The sequence below is a fragment of the Camelina sativa genome, chromosome 11 (assembly GCF_030686135.1).
Source record: "Camelina sativa cultivar CO46 ecotype springtype chromosome 11, ASM3068613v1".
Lineage (NCBI taxonomy): Eukaryota > Viridiplantae > Streptophyta > Magnoliopsida > Brassicales > Brassicaceae > Camelina > Camelina sativa.
Window position 1 is genome coordinate 27587196 of NC_141890.1, and position 17740 is coordinate 27604935.

The 17740-nt window shown below is 37.3% G+C and overlaps 2 protein-coding genes and 1 pseudogene across 3 annotated transcripts; 2 read left to right on the top strand and 1 right to left on the bottom strand.

Moving 5' to 3' along the window:
* The first annotated feature begins 1353 nt into the window (after positions 1 to 1353).
* On the top strand, positions 1354 to 1824 carry LOC104728309 (uncharacterized). Its single transcript, XM_010447307.1, has 2 exons — positions 1354 to 1599; positions 1687 to 1824. Exons 1-2 carry the CDS (start codon positions 1354 to 1356, stop codon positions 1822 to 1824), a joined length of 384 nt encoding a protein of 127 aa, XP_010445609.1.
* Positions 1825 to 6139: 4315 nt separating this feature from the next.
* LOC104724201 (thionin-like) lies at positions 6140 to 7036 on the bottom strand. Of its 2 annotated transcripts, none has more exons than XM_019232449.2 (3): positions 6739 to 7036; positions 6561 to 6638; positions 6140 to 6457 (listed from the first exon to the last, which is right to left on the bottom strand). In XM_019232449.2, exons 1-3 carry the CDS (start codon positions 6962 to 6964, stop codon positions 6378 to 6380), a joined length of 384 nt encoding a protein of 127 aa, XP_019087994.1. In that variant the 5' UTR covers positions 6965 to 7036; the 3' UTR covers positions 6140 to 6377. The 2 variants fall into 2 exon arrangements, with proteins under 2 accessions (XP_019087994.1, XP_019087995.1); XM_019232450.2 differs by having other exon boundaries at positions 6140 to 6464; positions 6739 to 7035.
* Positions 7037 to 16913: 9877 nt separating this feature from the next.
* The window catches only part of LOC147934493 (uncharacterized), an 852-nt pseudogene continuing 25 nt past the window's right edge, over positions 16914 to 17740 (top strand).

A 17740-nucleotide genomic window follows, 5' to 3' on the forward strand; every position in this document is an offset into this window, starting at 1 on the left:
ATCAACCTTAATCACTCCCCTACCCAACTCTTGTTGGAGAAACATGACTAAGCAGGCAATACAAACCGATTCATTATTGTCAATAAACCCCTTACTCATCTAATCTTTTAGGTTAAGTGAGTAAATCTCTAGCATGGATTGATTTAAACATTTCATCTACACCTCTCGATGGTAAAACACCCTAGATCTAATCTCACCCTCTCGGTTTGTTGATAGGATTAAGAACACCAATCTAGAAGGGAATTTATAAAACATAAACAACCAAGCTAAGACATCCTAACCGATCAAGAACAGAAAATCGTCTATCCCATTCCTAGAAACCTTACTTCACTACTCAGATCTCATTGCAGAAAACATAAAAACATAGATAAACGAAAATTACATTGTATTAAAAATAGAAGTAGAGTAGAAGAGTATAGAATCAAAATGCAAAAAGAAACGAAATTAAATCCTAACAAAGTAGAGAAAGTGTTTGAGTCGTTCAGTTTCTCTCCCAGAAGCTCTCGCTCTCTGTTCTGAGGGTCTGCGGCGTGCTAGGGCGAGAGGAAGAAGAGGGGGGGGTTTATATATGGAAACCCATTAACCCTTGCTTACCAGTCCTGCCTGAGGGTCTGCTCGATGGGGTGCACGAGGATGAGCTCGGGTTGCTCTTCGGGTAGGTCCTCGGGTTGTTCTTTCTGTTCTTAGATCCTCTTCGATCAGGTTGGTGTTCGGACTGTTCTTCCTGCTCCATAGCTCCTTCGTGTACATGCTCGGATTTGACCTTGTTTCTCCCCATTTTCGGCTCTTAAACACTTGTTTTCATCCAAAATATGCAAATGCAAGAATGCAACACCCTAAATGGCCTAAATGTGGATTCCTACAGTAAATGACCTAAAAATGCTAAGGTTAGGGTAAAAACAATGCAAAACATGGACAAAAAGGGGTGCTTAAAACATGTAAATTAGAGAGTTATCAGACCCCCAAACTTAAATCTTGCTAGTCCTCTAGCAAGGAAGTAGGAGGATGAGGGTTAAAAATGGGACTCATAACCTTTTGAGCTAAGCGAAGGATTCAAGCTATGGTCCTTAAAGATAGTTTAACAGTGCTAAAATCAATCAACATACTTACAAATATTTTTCTATGCTTATCACCATGCATCAATCTAGTTCATCCTCCAACTAAAAGTAAAGACTTGCAATTCCAAGGAACATCTCTTTCACATTCATTAAAGTGTTTGGCGAATTCTTGTAAATAGAAGGTGAATCTAGCCCAAACGGGTTCAAGGGTAAAAAAGTCCAGGTATTTACAAATCATAAGAGCTTGAAGTACATTTTCACTCAGCCTTAGCTGAATTTGAGACAGAGGCGTTGGATGAAGTTAGTAGCAGACTATGATCTGGAGATAGCTTACCACCATGGTAGAGCTTACCTGGTTGCAGATGCTTTGAGTCAAAAGCGGGCGGCTTCGGTTCAGGAGCATGACATGGAGTCATTAGTGAGTGAGATTACTGCATTAAGGCTATATGCTATCTCACAGGAGCCTTTGGGCTTGGAGGCAGCTGATAGAGCTGACTTGTTGTCCATGGTTCGGTTAGATCAAGAAAGTGATGTGGGGCTGGTGAATGTCTCTAAGGCTGCAGGTTCATAGTATCAGGTCTCTGCTAATAGGACTATCCTAGTGCATGGTCGGGTTTGTGTGCCAAAGGATGAGAGTCTGAGGCAAAAGATACTAAGAGAGGCTCATTCAAGCAAATTCTCTATTCATCCAGGAACGACAAAGGTGTACCAGGACCTCAAGTGGTATTATCATTGGGTTGAGATGAAGAAGAATGTAGCCGACTAGGTTGCGAAGTGCGACACTTGCTGGCTAGTGAAGATTGAACATCAGGTTCCAGGTGGTTTATTGCAGAGTTTACCCATTCCAGAGTGGAAATGGGATATGATCACGATGGACTTCGTGGTAGGATTGTTAGTGTCGCAAATCTTTGATGCGATTAGGGTCAATGTGGACCGGTTGACTAAGTCTGCATACTTTCTGGCCATCAAGAAAACCGATGGAGCGGTTTTGGCTAGAAAATATATGAGAGAGATAGTCAGATTGCATGGTGTGCCTGCAAGTATCGTGTCTAACAGAGACTCTAAGTTCACTTCGGTGTTTTGGAGGGGATTTCAAGCAGAGATAAGTATGACGGTGCATATGAGTAGAGTCTATCATCCTCAGATGGATGGTCAGTCGGAGAGATGATCCAGACTTTTGAGGATTTACTGAAGATATGCATGCTGGATTGGGGTGGTCATCAGGCAGATCACTTGAGCTTGGTAGAGTTTGCTCACAACAGCAGTTACCAGGCGAGTAATGGGATGACCCCTTATGAGGTGTTGTATGGGGGAGAGGAGCATTTATGGTGCAGATTTTGTTCAAGAGACCTCCGAGAAGATTCGGGTTCTAAAGATGAACATGAGGGAGGTTCAGGATCGACAGAGGAGTTATGCTGATAGGAGGAGGAAGGATCTTGAGTTTCAGGTGGGTGATAGAGTGTACCTCGAGATGGCCATGTTGCAAGGTTCGAACAGGTCTTTGACTGATACTAAGTTGAGTCTGAGGTACATGGATCCGTTCAAAGTGGTTGAGCGGGTAGGACCAGCTGCATATAGGTTGGAGTTGCCAGATGTCATGCGTGCGTTCCATAAGGTGTTCCATGTGTCGATGCTGAGGAACTGTCTTCACAAGGATGATCAAATGTTGGCTAAGATTCCCGAGGATCTTCAGCCCATCATGACTTTAGAGGCGGGGCCAGTGAGGGTTCTCGATAGGAGAGTTAAGGAACTTCAGCGGAAGTGGATTCCTTTGATGAGAGTCTTTTGGGACTGTGATGATTTTGAGGAGCAGACCTTGGAGCCAAAGGCGAGGATGAAGGCAAAGTTCAAGAAGTGGTTCGAGAAGCAGGTCGCGGCTTGAACTTGTCAAGCCTGGTTCCAGTTGTTGTGGTAGATGTTGGTGCAGTGAAGTGCGTGGCTGGAGCGAAATGGAGTATTCCAGCGCATCTCTCTTGATACTTGGTCGCTTAGGGGTGGTTGGTTGTGCGACTAAGTACCAAGATGAGGTTGTGTTCGGGATACATGATTCTGTGAAGCGCAATGCTAAAAGTGGGAAGTTTCTAAAATAGAAAGCATTGAGGTAGATCCAGTCGGGAGATACTTGATGGCATCAGACTCGTTTGCTCAAGGCCATGTGGGCGCAACTCATGTGATACGGATAGCCCGATGGACTTTGTGGCCATAGGGTGGGGTATGTTAGCTTTGAATGTCTCTCCAAGAGCGTGCTCTAGGGTGATGACCCAAGAGCAGGATTTTGAGACTCCCTGGATACCGTAGTTGTGGGCCGTGACTCGTCAGTGAGTCGGTATCTCTCAAAGGTTGTTACCTGGGAGCGAGGGAAGAGGGTGTGAGTAACTTCCTCGATGTCTTAGCTTAAGGCGGATAGCCTGATAGAAAGCCAACAGGGTTTGTTGGTTGCGACCGAAGATGGGGGCAGCACTGAGTTGTGAGAAAATAACGTCTAGGGTGTGAGTATATTGACTAGAGGGAGACCTCGATGTTTCAGTTGAAGGTGTGCGGGCTATTGCGATAATTGCACGGGAAACATTGGTTGATGTTGTTCAGTCCATTCGAATGATGTGCGGGCCGTGGTGACGGTTGCAAGGAGGTCCTTGGCGGATGTAGTGTACTGCGGGATTTGAGGACGAATTCTTGTTGGCGGGTGAGAATTTTAACACCGTGAACCGGAACCCCGATTTAAGGTGTGCACCAATCGATGTAGGCACTAAGTGAAACACTCGTTTTGTTGCATTTTGGTTTTTGGAAATCCTATGATCGGGTATAAAAGGCGTAGGCTCGACATATGTGAGGGTGTTTTGGCCGTTCTTGTGTTCCAAAGGGTGTGATAGAAGGAGAGAAAGGTTCCATTGAGTTTTTGTGAGTTTTTGGTGTCGTTCTTGAGAGCTTTCCTCTATAGAAGTGAAGATCCCTGATTGAGGGGGTGTTAGGGGTTGCTGCGGAGTGGTTTTGGTGCTTCTAAGATCAGATTCGTCATTCTCAAGGTGAGTGCATGAACACGGCTTATCTGAGCATAGGATCTCTGAGTTTTCTATGTTTCCTCTGTGTTTTGGTGGATTGGTTCATTGTTGGATGTGATTTTCATGTTTTTCTATGCCTTGTTTTTGTTGTGGATGTGTTCATGGTTGAATTGTGGTGATGGAGGACAAATCTCGACGAAGACTGCATTAAGGAATATTGGCGCTAGGGCAGCTGCATCGATCGACGCAGTTGCAAGGATTCACGAGTAGTCGGTACACTGCATCGGTAGATGCAAGTAGTGCATCGGTAGATACAAGGGGTGCATCGGTCGACACAACTAGGGATTCGAAGGATTTCATCAGTCGTTGCTAGGAGTGCATCGGTCGACACAACGGAGTATCATCGATCGATGCACGGTGAGAGTCGGTCGATTCAAATCCACGTTGCATCGGTCGACACGAGCCGTGTGTCAGTCGACAGTGGATCACAACCGATGACTGTCATATGTGCTTTCTGGTTTGGTTGAATATGACTTATTTGTGATTGTTGTTTGTACTTAGAGTTCTTATTGCTTGTGTGTATAGCCCCGTTGATGGGAGGATTACCTCACTAAGTATTTCTTGTAATACTTACGCCTCTCTTTTGTATTGTGACGCAGGTAAAGACAAGGTGTTATCGTGAAATCAGAACAATGAAGAGGTTTGATTGATTATGGTCTAGCTGTTGTTAGGGTGCTAAAGTTGAGTCGTTAGAACATTGTAGAATGTTGATGATTGCTTCTTGACTTTGTTAAATTTTGGATTGTTAGAGTTTGGAGTAGCTTATTTATTATTGGAATTATTTATTGGATTCTTGATGTTGTTTATGTTATTTGCTGTTATTGATTGATGTTAGGTTGTTAGTTGGTATAAGACCACTAGAAATTTATAATATATAAAAAAAACGAGATGGGTTGTTTCAGGTGTAAGATGAAACACATTCCGAGTAGTTTGAGAGATGATGACACACACAGGTTATGCTTAGCTTTGACGTGGTGATGATGACAACTGCAGTGATGATAACACACACACAGGTTATGCTTAGATTTTAGTTAGAGTACGTAGTTGGGCTCTTAGTGGGATGATGGTTTGGGTCTCACATTCTGAGTAGTTTGAGAGATGTCCAAGAGCACCCCTAGCTAGAAGGACCATTTCCAGGACTTGGAAATTGCCTAACCACAATAAGAAACAAATCTGCTAAGAGACTAGATGGAAGATATCATTACAACCCTAAAAGGAGCAACAACCACCTTATTCAAAGTTCACATTAATTGGGGATCACTAGAAATCTTAAAGAAAAGTGACAATTCTAAAGAAAATAATCGGAAAAAATTGAACGTTCAAAGATCAACACGAAATTAAATGTAAATTAATTGAATTAGTTAAGTTATTCGTGATTTATTGTTAAGCCTCATAAATAGTTCTACATATATTTGTAGCATTCTCAAAACAACTTAAGTACTATATGGAAAAGATTCAACTGGATTCAGTTCGGAAACATCATAAGAAAAATAAATCAGCTTGAACGATCACTACAAAATACATAATGAAGCATGAAAAAATAGTCCAGCTTCGACAAATCGAAACTAATTTAATATATTAATATACAAAAACTAAAATTAGATACACACAAATCACAAACATAGGTAAGTTATATGACCAACACCATAACCATCATTTGTAATTTCTTGATTGATCTGAGATTCTAGTAAATTTTCTATATACTATTCATCAGAGATATTTTTCTTTACACATAATTATGCATCTTTTTGATATATGTCTATATAATAGCCAAAAAAACCATATTAAAAATAATTATATTCGTTGAGTTATACATTTTTCTGGTTTTTTATTGATTTTGCCAAAATCATTTTGGTATCAATATTAAAATAAATAAGTAAGAAGCCAATAAAAAAAAAATAGAGATTATAGCGTAATCTCTTGTGAATGTTAATAAAATAATTTAGTCAAGTGTTAGATAGTATTTCGTATAATTTAGTTAAGCAGAAAGCAATTGAAAATGGTTGAGCGAAGAAGATCAAATATATAAAGACACAATATATATATATATATATATATATATATATATATTTATTTACACGATATGGAATAGAAGGCATATACAATCGAGGGATCGATAACCTTCTACTTTTTTGTCATATACATGACAATTATTGAAACATAAAAAAAAAAACACATTGTGAATGACGATCACACGCTTCACCTCAAGATATATGTGGTATATTCATCGATATGGTTGTTTAGGCAGTTTCAACTGCATTCATTGAGCCCTTGGTGCAGACTGTGGAACATGCCATGACACATTTTTCAACCGCTCCCCATTGACGATTTCACTTGAATCTAATCACTGAATATTTTTTAAATGGATTATCTATTCTCTTAGCGATTATTTTAAAAAAAAAAGTTGATAGCAATGATAATAAGTTTGAGGAGTTTATTTTACCGGAAATCTGGAGAGTCGTTAAAGCACCGCACACAGAGGATGTACACCCAACCTTGCAGTATTCATTGACAGCATCACCTTGAAACAAAAAAAAACAAAACAAAATAGAACAAAATGAAGTCTCTATCCCATCTTATAACAAATAACATTTAATAATGCATAATATTAATCAGTTTACCTGAGTTTTCGAGAATGTCGTTTGTATATCCGTAAGGACATGAACCGTTAACAATTTTGCAGCCACTGAGTGTAGCACATCTCTCCCTGGAAGCTCCCGCAAAGCGGCAAGTATTATAGATATTTCTAGCAGTGTTGGACGTACAGCAGCTCTTTGCGTCAACTTGGATTTGTGCCATGAAGAGACTTATTACTAGCACACTTAGAATCAAAGTTTTGCCTTCCATTTTCCGATTGATTAGTTGTTTGATCGCAAATGTATGTGGAGAGAGTTATAAGCTTGTATTGATAAAATGGTGAGGAATCAAGGCTCTCTTAAATACTGGTTGGTCTACAATTAGCAACCACAAACTTTGTTTGATACCTTTGTCACGCTGTACACGCTACGTGGACCAACCTTATATTAAAGGCTACTTCACCTCCATGCAATCTGATTCAGACTAAGGATAGTATTCTTCTTCCTTTTCTATTTAATTAAAACAAAAACAAAAGTTGTTAAAGTTTTGTGTGTTACTTAATATTTGAATTATTAGGATACTTAATATTCAATATTCCGTACTAGTTTTTCGTGGTTAAATATTGTATGTTCGTGCTAACCGTACAATAAATTATTTTGTACGTTCTTAATTTTGGATTATAACAACGAGAGTTGATATAATGATTTTTCTGTCTATAAAGTTTTATATGACTTCTCGTGTAAATATTTTTTAATTAAAAATAGCTTAGGATTGGAGGGAGGGAGGAAGATAAGAACGTAGTTTGTTACAACGTGTTTTTTTGTTTCTCCATTTAATTTTTTACCAACTCTCTTGTGGTTTAACGACGTAATGGCAAATTAAAATATGAGTTTTGAGTTTGTTAGAACGTGTTTTGTGTTTCTTTTTGGTTTAATTTTAACCAACTCTTTTGTTTTGAGTTCAAATTTGTATTATATTCTGTAGTGGAGTTGTCTTTTTAACCAAAAAAAAGAAGTAGTGGAATGGTCTAATCGTTTATTTTGAGTTTAAATTTGTTTGATCTTCGGTAGTGGAATTGTGTTTTTGAATTGAACAATTCTTCGGTTCACTTTTAGAAGTTAACACTTCACTTCTCCTTATTTTAATCAATAAAAATCTGGCATGTCATAATACATTTAATAACCTATTTATTCAATTTTTTATTAAAAAAAGAAACAAAATCTTTATATATTATTATAAAATTCATAACTCAAACCGGTTTTTTTTATAAACTCAAACCAATATATATTTCCATTTTAATTGTAAAATCTAAACCCTAACTATCTCATTTGTAAATCCAAACCGACATATAATTTCATTCTAAGTGTAAAATCTAAATCCTAACCATCTCATTCGTAAACTTTTCTAATTGTAAAATCTAAACCCTAACCATCTCATTTGTAAACCCAAACTGATATATAATTTATTTTAATTGTAAAATCTAAACCTTAACCACTTCATTTGTAAACCCAAACCGACGTATAATTTTGTTTTAATTATAAAATCTAAACCCTAACCACTTTATTTGCAAACCCAAACCGACATATAATTTTGTTTTAATTGTAAAATCTAAACTCTAATCACCTCATTTGTAAACCCAAACCGACACATAATTTAGTTCTAATTGTAAAATCTAAACCAAACCAATATTTAACTTTCCTTAATTAAAAGTATACATAATTTGTGTTACTTTAATTTGTTTTGCTTTTTAATTTAGTTTGATTTATTTTAAAAATGAAATAATGTATAGATAATTCTAATTGGTTAAAAAGGAATAAGTTAACAAAAGTAGTGAATACGAAGTGTTGTTTATTTATTTTTCAATAGCACATCAAATTAGAGGGTTATTCTTTAAATCTGAAGAAGCATTGTTTCCAACAGCGAGATAAATAAAAAACGATCGAGTTCATGGAATACAAGATAAATAAGCAGCCTTATCAAGCAGAAAACATGTAATATGTTTTGGAGCAAACCAATCTCCTCTATAATAACAGATTAGAGAAAATTTGTAACTCATCAGGAAATTGTATCACTAAACCTAACTCTGCACTCATCAGTTTTTTTGTTATATATACATACATCAAAAATAGGATATCAGGTTTTCGTTTAAAGATATTGATTGGTTTGTTCATGCGATCGGAAATTAATTATATGGGTTTCATCAGTATTATAACTTGAGTGGTGTGCCAAAATTTTGAAACAAATTTCGTATGATTACAAATAACATCAGATGAGATCATTAAGAAAACGTTTGCAATTGATTGTAATGTGGTGTACGGCGAGTTAAATTGTAGTATTATATATTCTTCATCAATTCTCAACGAATGCATTCTAAACCTAGCCATCTCCTGTTTCTACACAAACCTAAGATAGAATGAGAAAACTATGTATTCTTCAAGAGTTCTTTTGGTCGAAACAATGTCTTGAAGATTTATTGATATCAAACGACGACCAAATTGTAAAAGAAAGGGAGGATTAGAAAGGTCATTTACTTTGTTTTGGGTCTTGATGAGTCTCGTTTTGGTAGTGTTATGGGTCCGAAACAACAACTAGCTTAGGCCCCAGTAAAAATATGAGACTTAGCACAAGAAGAAAACTGTTCAGAAATCTGAGTAGGGGTTTTCTCGGTTTTGACAGATAAATCTGATTCTTGGCAAACAACAACCAACATGGGGAAAGGTTTACCTCTTCTGGTATCTTGTATCATCACTTGAGATTGTTGAGTTAAGCTTGATAGCCAAACAAACCTAAAAAGGGATTAGAATTAGGATATGTTAAATTTGAGATCTTAACATATCCTTAGGAGAGAGTTCAGGAAATTATCCTTTTAAAGGAAAAGGAAAAATAGGATTCTAAAAGCTTATAAATAGAAGCCGCGTGTTTTGGTTTTTCAATAGAGAGAGAGATTTGTAAGCTTGAGAGAGATAAGAGAATTCTTTAATAGAGAGAGAGAGCTTAGTGTTTTGAGCAAGTTTCACTAAGTTTGATACTCGTACTTCTTTGGTCTCACTTTCTCCTCATTGAGGTAAACCACTTCGTGCATCATCAACTCCTCAGCTTCTTGTGTTGAATCACAGTCATTCTCATGAATTTCTTGCAGTTTTAGCAACCTCTCAGGGCGATCATACGCCATGTGCCCCAACTTATCACATTTAAAGCAAACAATTCTTGATTTATCTTGAGGTCCACGTTAATTCTGTCTCCCACGCCCTCGTCCTCTTCCTCTACCAGAAGTGCGACCACCTCGTCCACTGTTATTGCTTGTAGACTCATGATATGATTGAGAATCATTATTCGCATACATGAGTTTCCCTTGATCCTCTAAGTGATTCTCTTCTTCATTACCTCGATAACGGGACGAGTAATCACATGACTGGCAATAGGGCGTTCTTTAACAATCTGGATGAAACAATAACAGGGAAGGTCCGGTTTGGTGATGACTCAAGAGTTGACATTATGGGAAAAGGCTCTATATTATTCGTCACCAAGAATGGTGATGACAAGGTCTTGGCCGACATTTATTATATACCAAAGCTGAAAAGTAATATCATTAATCTTGGACATGCAACTAAGTCTGGATGTGAAGTCCGAATGCGAGACAAGTTTTTAACTCTCTATGATAACAAAGGGAAATTACTTGTTAGTGCCACAAGATCGCGAAACCGGCTCTACAAGGTTCTCATGGAGGTTGAGAATATGAAGTGTCTTCAGACCTCTGTTTCAACTGATGTTGAACGATGGCACGAGAGACTAGAACACATTAATCGAGAGAAAATGAAGATGATGGTCAAAGAAGAAGTGGTTATAGGTATACCGAGGATAGAAGTTGCAAAGGAGACTTGTGAATCTTGTTTGCGTGCGAAACAAACGAAGACATGTTTTCCCCAAGCTACATCATTCCGAGCATCAAAACCCTTGGAACTTGTACATGGCGATCTTCGTGGTCCTCTCACACCCTCTACAGCCTCACAGAAGAAGTATATCTTTGTCTCGGTACACGATCATTCACGGTACATGTGGTCACTTCTTCTAAGAGAGAAAAGTGAGGCTTTCGAAAGATTCAAGGTATTCAAAGCAACGGTTGAACAAGAGACGGGGCTGCTAATCAAAACATTCCGAACAGACAGAGGAGGAGAATTCACTTCACTTGAGTTCAAATATTTTTGTGAAAAGAACGGAATTCAGAGACACAACTCCATACTCGCCTCAACAAAATGGAGTTGTTGAAAGGAGAAATAGAACACTAATGGAGATGACTAGGAGCATTCTTAAGCACATGAGTGTTCCAAATTTCCTATGGGGAGAAGCAGTGAGGCATGCAACATATTTAATAAATAGATTCGCAACTAGAGCTTTGAACAAACAAACACCCTATGAGAAGCTAAAGGGAAAGAAACCGAATATCAATCATCTTAGGGTGTTCGGGTGTATTGGTTACACAAGAGTAGAGACACCACATCTCAAGAAATTGGATGATAGATCAAAGACGTTAGTGTACCTCGGGACAGAGCCAGGATCAAAGGCATATCGACTTCTTGATCCAACAACAAGAAGAGTAACAGTTAGTAGAGATGTGATTTTCGATGAGAATAGGAGTTGGAAGTGGAACAATATCGAAGGTGATACTAGTGAACCTGGTGGGTTCAAACTCATGTTCGGAGAAACAAGGAACAATGGTATTAGGGAACCACATATTGTTCAAACCTCAATAACAAGTGGTGAGAGAGGTAATGGAAACAACGAGGAGGAAGAGAAACAGATACCAGAAATTGTTGAGGTTTCCGATGATGATGAGACAGAGCAACAACCAGTAGCTCTTAGAAGATCAGCTAGAGAAAGTAATCTATCAAATTACTTAGAAGATTGTGTTCTTCTTGCAGATTTAGAGGGTGAACAACTTTTGTTGACATTAGCCGAAGAACCATGGAGCTATGAAGAGGCTATGGAGCTAACCGTTTGGAGGGATGCATGTGGAGAAGAGTTACTCTCAATCGAGAAGAATAAAACATGGTCGTTGGTCGATCTTCCACATGGTTCGAAACCAATAGATCTAAAGTGGGTTTTAAGGTTAAACGCAACTCTGATGGCAGTGTGAACAAATACAAAGCTAGGTTGGTCGCGAAAGGCTATGTTCAAAGACATGGGATAGATTATGATGAAGTGTTTGCCCCAATAGCTCTTATTGAAACCATATGTTTCATAATTGCTTTTGCAGCTTCTAAGGGATGGGAGATACATCATCTTGATGTTAAAACAACGTTTCTCCATGGTGAATTAAGGGAAGACGTCTACGTTAGCCAGCCGAAGGATTTGTTGTAAGTGGAAGTGAAAAAAAAGTTTACAAGTTGCATAAAGCTTTGTACGGCTTAAGGCAGGCGCACGAGCATGGAACAACAAATTAAATCAGATCTTGAAGGAGTTGGGTTTTGTTAAATGCTCCAAAGAACCCTCTATTTACAGGAAACGAGAGAAGGAGAAACTACTTGTACTAGCAGTCTATGTGGATGACCTGTTAGTGACTGGTTCTAGTCTTGAACTAACTTAGAGTTCAAACGAGGTATGTCAACAAAGTTTGAGATGAGTGATCTCGGTCTACTGTCTTACTATCTAGGAATAGAGGTCGAACAAAACAAGGAAGGAATCACTCTAAAGCAAGAAAGATATGCACTTAAAATTCTAGAGGAGACTGGTATGAAAGAGTGCAATCATGTTCACATACCGATGGATCAAGGTCTGAAACTTTGTAAAGCACAAGGTGAGAAATCAGTAGACGAGAAGCAATACAGAAGAAACATTGGTTGTCTGAGATACCTGCTACACACGCGTCCAGATTTTTCTTTTAGTGTTGGGGTTCTAAGTAGATACATGCGAGAGCCAAAAGAGTCACATGCAGTAGCTCTTAAGCAAGTCTTGAGGTATCTACAAAGAAGGACAACGTTTGGACTTAGATTCAGGCAAGGGAACACTTGTGGGTTGATCGGCTATAGCGACAGCAGCCATAATGTTGATGAAGATGATGGTAAGAGTACTTCAGGGCACTTGTTTTACTTCAATGAGTGTCCCATAACATGGTGTTCTCAAAAGCAAGAGATTGTTGCCTTATCATCCTGCGAAGCTGAGTTTATGGCGGCTACGGAGGCTGCGAAACAGGCAATATGGCTGCAAGATCTTCTAAGCGAAGTCATCGGAGAAGAGAATCAAAAGCCAGTAGTACGAATCGACAACAGATCAATTTTAGCTCTCACAAGGAACCCAGTGTTTCATGGGAAGAGTAAGCACATTCACAAGAGGTTCCATTTTATACGAGAGTGTGTCGAAAACTAGCATATAGATGTGAAGCATGTTACCGGGAGTTTACAAAAGGCAGACATTCTAACTAAATGGCTAGGAAGAATCAAGTTCAAAGATATGAGAGATCTCATTGGATTTCAAGAAGTGAAGGGCAGTGACATCAAGCTTAAAGGGGAAATTGTTGAGTTAAGCTTGATAGCTAAACAAGCCTAAAAGGCGATTAGAATTAGGATATGTTAAATTTGAGATCTTAACATATCCTTAGGAGAGAGTTTAGGAAATTATCCTAAAAATTTGAGATCTTAACACCTCTCGCACATGCATGTTTTGCTTTTTAGAAACACCTCTCGCACGTCCATGTCTCACCATCTAAAAATTGAGAAAATTAAAAGTTCAAAAAAATAAAACAAAAACAAAGGTATTACTCTGTAGAAAGATTTCTTGTTAAGGCTCTTAAATTTTGTCCATTTAGCATTCAACAACTAAAGTGATGATGTATTAGTATTACTCTGTAGAAAGATTCAACCAAAACATTTAACTTACGCACAGTGTCGGTCCGGCAAAATCCAGGGCCTTTAATTTGTAAGATAGTAGAACACATAAATCTTACCAGAACAGATAAATCTTATTTTTATTACTAGGATATTTCGGGTATTTTTAAAATAATCAGCGTGTTCTTGTTTTATATTACAGAAAAAATGTAATTACAAAAATGTCATTGTCACGTCAAACGCCACGTCAGAAATCGCTGACGTGTATTAAATAACTTAGTCGTATCGTGTTATAGAGGTAATGACGACTGAGTTACAGTATGTTGCGGCTGATTTATGGAAAAAACATTTGAGTAAAAGCGGACGGCTAATTTAGAGCATAACTCAGCCAAGCGTTACGACCGACTTAAAGAAATCTGGTTGAGTTACGGTTGAGTTTTCACCCAATGGTTGAGTTGTCAAAATTTTGGCTGAGTTATCACTAGACATGGAGTTACGGTTGAGTTGTCAAAATTTTGACTGACTTATGAGATGTCGTTACAGCTGAGTTATGGTTAAGCACTATAACTCAGCCGTCATAAGCTGACTTATTGGACAACTCGACCATTTTACGGCTGACTTAGTAGCGAAAGATTAATTACTAGAATATCATTCAGTTACGACTGACTTATTAAACGATACGGCTGAGTTATGACATTAAGCGGCTGGATTTGACATCTATTTTTTGCTTTTTAATTACTGTAATAGTATTCATGCTGCGGCTGAGTTATAATCTTGTTTGATGGCTGATTTAATTAGGCTGATTTACATGTTCGTTTTGTGGCTGACTTGGCACTTCGGACACATCATCCATGTCATCATCTTCTTAGGAAATACGAAACGTCGTTCCTTCGATTCTTATTCTTCAACTGGTTCTAAAGTGAAAGATTTACATGTTTTCTACCTTCTTTTTCACCTTATTCTTCCCCTTGTTTTTCTCCTTGTTTTTCACTTCTTAATTACACTCATTCTTATTAATTTTCCTCATTCTTATTCATTTTCTTTCATGGATCCAATTCTGGTGATTGTTGTTTCCGGTAATTGGGTAAAGAAATACAAATATATATTTAACACCGATTATAGAGGGTGTCGAGTTGTGCAGATAGATGCAGAAACAACGCACACCAAGTTTACTTTAATTTTATTTCTTGTTATAAGTCAGCCACCAAACATTATAACTCAGCCGTCATATGAATCTAAGAGACCTTACGTTTTCCATTAAGTATTATAACTCAGCCGTGAAGCAATATAAATCAGACGTTCACTTTCAGTTTATTTCTTGTGATAAGTCAGCCACCAAGCATTATAACTCAACCGTCATATGAATGTACCAGACCTTTCATTTTCTTTTAAGTATTATAACTCAGCCGTGAAGTAATATAAATCAGACGTTCACTGTCAATAATGACGTGGAATCGTTTGCTGATGTGTATTTTTTTAATCAAAATAAAAAAAAAATAAACCAAAGGGTAAATTGTAATTATACCCAAGACACTAAACATATGAACAATTTTTAAAAGATTTGTAGATATCAGGAATAAACTAATTTTTGGAGTATATCTGAGTAATTCTTTCAATTTTTAAAGTATACGATGAAGAGACAAAATTGCATTAGTGTATTTTGAAAAATAAATTGCAAATTATATCGCCATACCAGTTAACTAAACCAGTTCGGTATGCTGCCGAATCATGAACGCAAACCAACCATAAACCAATAGAAACTAACTCTGCACAAACAATAGTAAAAGTAAAGAAAGAAAGAGATCTCACCCAATCATGTTATATATGTACAACATATATATAGCACATCGTAGTTTCTCTTAGATATATGGATTGGTTTATTCATGCAATCGGAAATGAAGTATATGAGTTTCAGTACTATAACTTGACTACTCGAGTGGTATGCTACAATATTTGAAACAATTTTTAGCATATGATATTATTGAGATGATGCAGCTCCTGCTTTACATAAGCTTTATCTCAAAACAACTAGCCAATTTTTTGAATAGTTTATGTCACTTGTATAATATTTAGTTTCGCTTATATCTCATCTCAATTTTAGTGTGGGTCGCGTTTGATAAATGATATCAATAGATTATTATCTATTGGCACAAATATTTTATATAAAATGACAAATAAAATAAAAACGCATTCTATTTTGAAATTTCATTTACAACAAGAGATTTTTACATGTCAGTGTGTTCGATAATTGTTATACATGCAAATATATTAAATCAATTTCGTTGCACTCATGTTCCAGGCGTAAGTCCCCTTCTTCGAGATATCTACATACTGAATATACATCGGCAACTACGCTAATAATTTACGGAAGCGAGAGATAAAGAAGAAATGACTATACTAAGACATAAATTGTGGTTTACTACTAGAGTAGCTCCTTATTTGTTTCACTTACTAGAACAGTACACATTTGTTGAAAAAAAATATACAACCATATAGTTTATCATATTATTACAGAAATGTCATTTTGATTTATAAAAAAAGGAAAAATGAATAAAAGAAGAAAGAAGAAAATAAAATCGTGAAACCCTAGTGTCACTTAAAGTCTGTTGGTTGTGATCTCTACTCTCGTAGTGATTTCGATGGCGCTTTTGGTGGGGGTTCCGGCGGAGATTTTGGTGGGGATTTGAGGGGAGTTTTGGGTAGAAATTTGGGTGGCCTTTCCAGCGGAGATCCGTGTTATGACCAAATTGAGTAAGATTCGAGTATATATGAGTTACATAGTTTTTCAAGTGTTGTTTATGTGTGATATCTAATGAATGGTGTTTTTGATAGATAAAATCGGCGGCGAAAAACCGGTGAGAGTAATGAAAAAAATCAAAAGGTAAGTTTGTGATTTCAGAGAAAACTTTGTTATAATTAGGTAACAAAAACAAAAGAAATCGAATTCGGATGATTAGTATATAAAAGAATTCTTTATTAACTTATAGAATTCGGTGATTGGGATTGGGTTTGATAAAGGAGTTAATAGCGAATACGATAGAAGGGTAGAGGAGGAAGAGCTGAGCACATGTTTTGTTCAGTGTTTGTTGTCTAAAATGACATGTGATATTCTATTGTTGGGGGACTAAATTTGTTTTCTTGTCGGTCTAAATGTGAATTGGGTTTAAAGTATGACGATGGTTTAGTTTTGGGGTTTGGTGTTTTGAAAATAACTTCTCCTTTGTCGATGCTTTTTGGGATTAAGACTGTTATGTTGTCATATAGTGTGACCGAGTTTTTTGATGTACTTATGTTATAGATTAATATGATTGACATAAGAAGATTTGTAGCAAACTACAATGGAGAATATCTATCTGCATAAACTAACTTTGTATAGTGAGTGTGCCATTTGCAGTAAAGGAATCAAGTACAGAGAAGAGGTACCCTCCAAGGTTGTATTATGAAGGTAAATCACCCTTACAGAGAAGGAGCATGCATCATAATTGCAAATTAACCATTTTTGGACTTCTGAAGGAGTGTATTGGGGATGAGGTGTACACGAATATCAGAGAGAATTCACGAGTAGGAGTTGTCATAAAACTTGCAGATAGTGACTATGTATGGTGGGCAAAGATGGTGTGTTACATATTAACTCAGCAGTTGGCGATAAAGAGAAGCTATAAGATGTGGTCATTGATTGAAGGGAGTCCTATAAGGTTTTCTCTTTATGAATATGAAGACATATCCAACCTGAACTGTGAAACGATAGATATGGAGGATAAAGTAGATGTTGATCACAATCAATCGTGGGAAGAGTTAAAGGAGGATGTAGGGGTTGGTCCAAACTGGTTTGAGTTGAATGTAGCGATAAAAAATTGTAGGACTCTTATTCCTAAATAGATAAAGATGATTGGACTGTTGATTGTGCTTCATGTTGGTATATTGGGAATATCTTGGTCTAGCAGGAATCCATTAGAGTATGCAAAACGAGTTCTTGATATTGGGGCTTATGAGAGATTTCCTTGGCGTCGTGTTAGAGTTAAGGAATTGATTCAGTGAATTAAATTTGTGTATGTTGATAACAACACATACGCTATTCATAAATGTGTGCATGTCATGGTATGGGCTTTGGATGGTTTGGTTAACTTTGGGAAGAAAAAGATAATTAATGATTTTGATGTTGAAGAAGTGGTGCCGCTTCTTAGCTGGGGTGGAGGGCGCCCAAGGATTACAATTGAAGTGACCA

Excerpts from the sequence above, each read along its gene's own strand:
- LOC104728309 (XM_010447307.1), top strand. The coding sequence starts at position 1,354 with ATGAAGTTAGTAGCAGACTATGATCTGGAGATAGCTTACCACCATGGT. Across the intron at positions 1,600-1,686 it reads AAGAAAGTGATGTGGGGCTG|GATGAGAGTCTGAGGCAAAA; the intron begins GTGAATGTCTCT and ends TGTGTGCCAAAG.
- LOC104724201 (XM_019232449.2), bottom strand. The coding sequence starts at position 6,964 with ATGGAAGGCAAAACTTTGATTCTAAGTGTGCTAGTAATAAGTCTCTTC. Across the intron at positions 6,639-6,738 it reads CGACATTCTCGAAAACTCAG|GTGATGCTGTCAATGAATAC; the intron begins GTAAACTGATTA and ends TTTTGTTTCAAG. Across the intron at positions 6,458-6,560 it reads AACGACTCTCCAGATTTCCG|ATTCAAGTGAAATCGTCAAT; the intron begins GTAAAATAAACT and ends TTCAGTGATTAG.